Source organism: Trifolium pratense, linkage group LG6 (genome assembly GCF_020283565.1).
Source record: "Trifolium pratense cultivar HEN17-A07 linkage group LG6, ARS_RC_1.1, whole genome shotgun sequence".
Taxonomy (NCBI): Eukaryota; Viridiplantae; Streptophyta; class Magnoliopsida; order Fabales; family Fabaceae; genus Trifolium; species Trifolium pratense.
In genome coordinates, this window is record NC_060064.1 from 5612123 (window position 1) to 5619808 (window position 7686).

Here is a 7686-nt window from a genome sequence, read left to right on the forward strand (position 1 = left end):
AAAGGATATATTTTTGTTTGGGTAATTAGACCCATAAATCCAAACAAACAAATTAGAGCCCACATTTTAAAAGAAGAGTAAAAATGCAATTAGACCCATAAATCCAAACAAACAAATTTTTTTTTAGGTTACCCTCGAAAAATTAAGGGTAATTTTTTTGTATCTAGTAGCCTATGAGGGTAATTTATCTAACATTTTAAAAAAAATCGGCACATAAATCTACTATTAATCATAATCATTATACTCTATCTCATTGTTCTACGTCTACCACACCGCTTCAAATTCTATGTCACGAAAGCCGAGCTAACCCAATTTGATTACAACAACAATACACTACACTACAACTAGAGATGGGAACAGGCCAGGCCGGCCTACATGGTCTTAAGGCCTAGCCTACATAGGCTCAGGCCAGACCAGCCTATTTCTTTAAATAGAGCAGACCAATGCTTTTTTATAAGCCTATTTAGCTAAAAAGGCCAGGCCGCAGGCCATTAAAAAAGCCTTTGAGGCCTACTAGGCCGGCCTATTTAAGTTAACATGAATAATATTTTTATTACGATTATTATTTATATATTAAAATTTATACTTTGATTAAATTATAAATCTATTAACTTTTTAAGTAATTTAAGTTTATTAATCTACATTAGTTTTTAACATATATAAATGTATTATTATAAACTAGAATTGAAATATGATGACATATATAGTCAAATTCTCTAAAATATCAAATGGAACATTATTTTATTAGTTCATAAGTATATTTCAAAATAAATATAATTATTTATTTAAATATGTTCATATGAAATAGGCTTTTAAACAGGCTAACAGGCCACATCAGACTTTCAAAAGGCCAGGCTCAGGCCTAGAATTTAAGCCTATGATAGGCCACAGGCCAGACTCAGACCTTCGATTTTTTGACAGGCCAGGCTCAGGCTTGACAAAGCCTAACTCGGCCTAGCCTATTCCCACCTCTAACTACAACATGGTGCTCAACTTCACAGCTCATAACCCAAAAGGACGTTCACGTTCTTAACACGTTCACGTTCTACTTAAGCCTCTATTTCTTGAAATTGCATTTGAATTTGCTTTGTAAATATTTATTTTCTGTGATTCTAAAGATTTGTTGTGAGGTATAGGACATAGGTATTCCTTTGAGAAATTGTAGATAATTTATTCAACACCAAATAAAATTAGTTACATGCTGTTCACAAAGTAATTTTTACTACACTAGCAAATTTACTCACAATTTAATTTGTTGTATATGGTTAGAGTATCTACCGTACTCTTTCAATAATATTTTATGGGTTTGTCTAACATGTGCAATATTGCACATGTTAAAGTAACCAAAAATAGTAACTATTTAATGAAAAACAATAATTATTTATTAAAAAATCAAATATTTAATATGAAATGCAAAAATTCCAATGCAAACTTACTATTTTGAATTTATTAACATGTGCAAAGTTTCACACGATAGAAAAACCCATATTTTATTTATATAAAAAATCATTGGCAATTCTTCAAATGCCAACTTTAAAAAATCCTTTATTCTTTATTAAGTTATGATAATTGATGTGGATCCAATATGGATTCACAATACATGCTAAAGATCTTTGACGTTAGTGTAAATGTCTAAAATCACATGAAGGAAAATCTAAGAATCCTAAGAAAATTCTACAAGAAAAACAATAAAAAATGAACATACAAAATGAGATTAGATATTAGATAAGAAATGAGAAGAACAATTGCCACATTTATGATAAATGATAAGATTGATTGTAAATCCGTCATAAGAATAAAATGTTCTTCATAAAATGTAAAAATGGTTCGTGGAAGAATGTTGAGAAGCAACACTACCATTAAAGATTGAATTTCTAATTTCATCAAAAGCTATACCAAAAATACTACACACAATCATTATATATGTTTTATCCAAGAGGGTTAAAAAGGTCAAGATAAGGCTCAAGGCCACTATGAAATCTAATAAGAAAAACTAAAAAAAAAAAAGAGAGCAAGGTACAAGCTCCAAAAAAACCTACACAATGACAAATGTTTTATTTATTACTAACAAATTATTTTATTTTGGTTTATAATGGAATTAATGAGGATCAAACTTAAAAACTCATGCATATTACCCGAACTTCCCACCATTAACCTATTGCAAATCTATATTTCCTCAAATTAATTCAAATCATATTATTTGAGAAGCCTTTAGGTACACATACAATTTTTATAAAATTAATTATTATATATTAATATTTTTTATAATAACATATCATATTCTATTTTTTTTGCTTTTACTTTATATTTATCTTTTAGTAGATTTCAACTTTGGTTTAAATTAAAAAAATGTGGCTAAATAAAGTAAACTAAATTTTTACCCTATAATTTCTTATACAATCATGATAACAATTTTAGACGGGTCGTAAGTTATGATCGGATTCAAAATTAATTCACAATATAGCTAGTTTCATCAAATGTTAGATTGAAATATGATATGATCAGTAGATTATTATGCACTACAAAAAATTCGCTCATTAGCTACGGTTCATTAGCCACAGTTATGTTGACCGTATTTAAATCTATATGTATGCCACGCTTTTAACCGTGGCTAAAATAATCCCATTTTTATGAAAATATGGCTAAATAAAGTAATTACTTTTTTTACCCTATAATTTCTTGCATGTGTCTCTTAATGTCAACAAATATGTAAATAGACGTGTTATTAGTCTTTGATAATTATCATATAGTAGCAGCCATTAACGGAAGAGGGGGCTAAGCATATATTTAAAAAGTTACTAACACACCAAGTTGTATCCCCAATGTCACACTATATTGGATTTGATCATTTCCTTGCTTGAGTTTTTAATTATTAAATCAGAGAACGGTGTTGTTCACATGCATGTATAGATTCACCAACACATTTCCTTTCTATATATACTCATGCACCATCCATTTCTTCCTTCACATCTCACAATTCAAAACAATATCTCTTCCTTAATTTCTCTCAAATTAATTCCTTTGCAAAAAAAAAATTCTTAATTTGTCATATTCACATCACATATATAGTTTAATATGCAACCCCAATTGAACGATTCATACTATGGACCGGCCATTCCACCGACGGGAGGACAATCTCGCAAACGCAACCACCGACGTAAAAATGGTTGCGGTTGTCTCTTTAGCATTCTATGGAAGCTTCTACTTGCACTGGTCGTCCTTTTTGGTCTTACCATTCTTATCTTCTATCTTATTGTTCAACCTCGCCCCTTCAAGTTCTATGTAGCAAAAGCCGAACTAACCCAATTTGATTACACCAACAACACACTACACTACAACATGGTGCTCAACTTCACAGCCCACAACCCAAATAAAAAACTCAGTATCTACTACGATAAAGTTGAAGCACAAGCATCATATGAAGGGTCGAGGTTTGCTAATGTAGATGTGATCACACACATGAAGTCATTTCGCCAAAACAAGAAAAGTAGTAACCCCATGAGTGGCGTTTTCTCAGGACATAAATTGTTGGTGCTTAACAATGATCAAATCTCTAAATTTAACAAAGATAAGAATGTCAGAATTTATGATATCTATGTAAAACTCTACTTCAAGATTAGGTTCAAACTCGGAGACTCGATAACTCGTACGTATAAACCTAAGGTCAAATGTGACCTCACTATTCCTTTGAGAACCGGCTATGAAACTAACTTTACCTTCATTCGACTCATACCCACCAAGTGCAGTGTTGAGTTCTAGGTTTTAGATAAAAATTCTTGAAATTGTATTTGAAATTCAATTTTCTTTACATTTTTTTCTTCCTGTCGGTGATTTCAATATTGGCATTGTATTTGTTGTTATTTTATTCATTCTTTGTAGGATACGATCGCACACATACCGTTCATGCAATGTATTCTAGTGCTTGAGAATGATCTATTAATTGATCTTGATAATTTAATTTCTTTGTTTCAAATTAGATAATTCTCTTTGATTTTATTTCATTGTTAAATTTCTAGAGTGCGTTTCCATGAGATAATTAGAAAAATTTCATTGTTAAATTAAGTTTCAATTTTTTTTTCGGTTGCTTAATGCTTAGAATTCCACCTTTAAAGTGTATAAATGGTGTGTTTAAAATTCGAACTTCGGCTCATACATATAAAATATGACATGATATCTTTACCAACTGAGTTAAATTTACGAGAATTTCAATCTGAAATTTCTATTGAGTGCGTTTCCATGAGATAATTAGAAAAGTTTGGGGAAATATTAAAATTTTAGCAATTCAAATGCTTTGATTGAATTCTCTACCAACATGTATTTGAAGATGTGCATCTAAGTAACGTAGGAGTTACTTGAAAAATTACCAACCCGGGAGGCTTTATTTTGCAAATACAGTGGCAGCATTGAAAAGATTATGGAAGAACAATGTTCCATCAAAAGTTAGCGTTTTCGGTTGGCGGTTGTTACTTGAAAAATTACCAACCCGGGAGGCTTTATTTTGCAAAGGTATTGTCACGAATAATCATGAGAGAAGTTGCGTATTTTGCTTCAAAGAGGTAGAGGACATACAACACATCTTTTTCACTTGCTGCATTACTTCACAAATTTGGCAGAAAATATTTGTTTGGTTGGGCACTAATGTAATCCCTTTTGAGGACGTCACAAGTCATTTCATTTTGTTGGGTGAATTAGCAAAAGGCAATCATAGCAAGCGAATTCGTCATATAATTTGGCTGGCGACGACATGGAGTATTTGGCGTACGCGTAATAATATTATTTTTAAAGGAGACTGTGTCAACATATCATCTTTAGTGGAGCAAATTGTTTATTTTTCTTGGTTTTGGTTTATAGGCCGAACAGGGAACAATGTTAATTTAGTTTTTTCTGAATGGCGTAATAATCCTTTAGATTGTTTTCAACGCATCTAAAGTGATCTATTCTGAATTGTAAGGGTTGAGTACCACTTATACTCCTTATAATTCATTTTTTTGCTTATAAAAAAAAAAAAAAAGTAACGTAGGAGTTAGTTTCTTGTGGTTGAATTAATATGTCTACTAGCTAGATGAAATCCGACATATATGATTTTCAAAATTGCTTTTACGTATCAATGTGCATTTCTTGTAGATCAAAATTTCGGATGAAGAATAATTATTTTTTTAGTAAATTACTAAATATTGTCTTTTTTTGACGCGTGTCTTTTTTTAAACACTAAAAATAATAATTGACGCATTATTTTTTTAGTAAATTACTAAATATTGACCAACTGAGAAATAATGCGTCAATTATCTTTTTAGTGTTTAAAAAAAGTGAAACCTACATTACCTTCGATAATAACAAGTCGCATAAGTAAATTTATGTGTGTGTGTGCACAACTAATTTTTACTTTATATATATTTAGCATATTTTTATTGGTTATTGGATAAATGCCCTCAAATTATTAAAGAGTGGTGTAAAAAAATCTTTAAAAAATACTAGCATCTTTGTTTTACATTACATCAATTTTTAAAATAAAATTGTTAATATTACTGTAATAAAGATAAAGACTGAAATCAATCCCAAAAAAAAAAATAAAGACTGAACTAGTCCACCAAACCACATAACCCATTAATACACGGGCCAAATTTTATTTTGGGATTTTTTTTTCGCGTCCCTAAGGACCCGATTGGTTCGAGGTAGATGAAGGAGAGGGGAGGTGAGAGGGGTAATCTTGACTAAAAAATATTTATTTTTATTAAATCTTTTTATAAAAAAAACTTTTTTTATTCTTGAAAAAAAATATTAAAAACAAAAAAAAATCTCAATTATTAGAGAGATTTGATTGGTTAAAAAAACGTTTTAAATTGGCAAAAAGAATATTTTAAATTGTGAGGGAACATTTTAAAAAAAAATTGTTTTTAAATTTTGTTTCTTTTTTTCAAGAATAAAAAACTTTTTTTTTTGAAAAAATGATTTAATAAAAAGAAATATTTTCTTGTCAAGATTACCCCTCTCCTCTCCCCTCCCATCCATCTACCTCGAACCAATCGGGCCCTAAGACTTACATGCGCCTCTCGATCTTTCAAACCTAATCACTCGTAACGTAGGATTTGAGTGTGTAAATAGCAAAAACCGGAGAAAAATCAGTTTGCATCCTTTAAAATGCGAATCTAATAAAATCTAATATTTTTTTTTATCTCCCCCCTTCTTTGCCCCCTATTTTCTCAGATTGTGCACCCTGCAGTTCGCTATTTAAGTTGCAAGAGGAGTATTTTTGAAAATTCCAATAGCGAACAAGGACTTTCAAAAAACGCCGGAAGAAAAAGTATCGTACAAATTCATATAAAAAGTTGGCCCATTGGGCCAGGGTAGTCTATTGACAGGTCTACATGTGATAACAAAGATGGAATGTCAAGCGTACAATTGTGACAACAACTGGAAGCTTTCAATTAAAAACAGTACCCTACTCAACAGGGAATTTATTTCGTACACATGTTTCTATCTTCAATCAGCTTCCTGGTTGTTTCTGATCAGCTGGGAACTAAACTCAGTCCACAATCTACATCAAACTTTGCACAAGTCAAAACTATCTGCCATATTCATATAACTTCCTTAACCAATATGAAATTGAATCATAATTATAGCAACTACTACTATTCAACACGCTCACATTCTTACAACCGTGTTATCCCCACAAAATCTTCAATCCCTTTTTTTCTATATATACACACTACTCTTTATTCCTTTATCTCACATTCACTCTTTCAATTCAATTTGCATTTCATTAATTTCACTACATCACCTAGTCATATTAAAACCTCAATTTTTGTGTTCATTTGCTCATAACATGGCTGATAACAAGCAACCACAATTAAATGGCGCCTACTATGGCCCCGCGATTCCACCACCAGCACAACCCCGCTACAGCCATCACCGAAGTAGAAGTTGTTGTTCATGTCTCTTCGGTTTCCTTTGGAAGCTCGTTGTCGCACTCATCGTTCTTGCTGGCCTTGCAGTCCTTATCTTCTATCTCGTTGTTCAACCACGCTCCTTCAAATTCTATGTCACGGAAGCCAATTTAACTAAATTTGACTATACAAACAACACATTACACTATAATATGGTGCTCAACTTCACTGCCCGCAACCCAAACAAAAAGCTTAGCATCTACTACGACAATGTGGAGGCTCGGGCATTCTATGAAGGGGAAAGGTTTGCAAATGTTGATGTGAAAGCCCAGTTTCGCCAATATAAGAAAAGCAGTAACCCCATGAGCGGTGTTTTCTCGGGACAAAATTTGTTGTTGCTCAACAATGATCAAGCCTCTGAGTTCAACAAAGATAAGAATGTTGGAGTTTATGATATCTATGTGAAACTCTACTTCAGAATTAGGTTTAGACTCGGGGATTTGATATCAGGTGATTACAAGCCTAAGGTGAAATGTCACCTCAAAGTTCCGTTGACTTCGAACAATACCACGGCAACCTTCACTCCACTTGTGCCTACCAAGTGCGATGTTGATTTCTACTAACTACACATCTATACATTTTCTTGGCACAATAGTATTAATCGGGATTTGGTTTCTTTACGCTTTTGTTTTTGTTTCTCTCTTCTGTACGTCATATTTGTTGCCATTTTATTCATTCTTTGAGCACATAAAGATCATACCTTTCTATATATGCAATAAACAGATACTAGTATTTTTTTCAA

General features: G+C 31.8%; 2 protein-coding genes across 2 annotated transcripts; both read left to right on the top strand.

Moving 5' to 3' along the window:
- Window positions 1-2982: 2982 nt before the first annotated feature.
- Window positions 2983-3759, top strand: LOC123889193 (NDR1/HIN1-like protein 10). Its single transcript, XM_045938415.1, has one exon. It carries the CDS (start codon window positions 3076-3078, stop codon window positions 3757-3759), a length of 684 nt encoding a protein of 227 aa, XP_045794371.1. The 5' UTR covers window positions 2983-3075.
- Window positions 3760-6729: 2970 nt separating this feature from the next.
- Window positions 6730-7686, top strand: LOC123890325 (NDR1/HIN1-like protein 10). The gene has a single exon (XM_045939912.1). The coding sequence runs from the start codon at window positions 6824-6826 to the stop codon at window positions 7505-7507; it is 684 nt and encodes a 227-aa protein (XP_045795868.1). The 5' UTR covers window positions 6730-6823; the 3' UTR covers window positions 7508-7686.

Coding starts and splice junctions, on each gene's coding strand:
- LOC123890325 (XM_045939912.1), top strand. CDS start 6,824: ATGGCTGATAACAAGCAACCACAATTAAATGGCGCCTACTATGGCCCC.
- LOC123889193 (XM_045938415.1), top strand. CDS start 3,076: ATGCAACCCCAATTGAACGATTCATACTATGGACCGGCCATTCCACCG.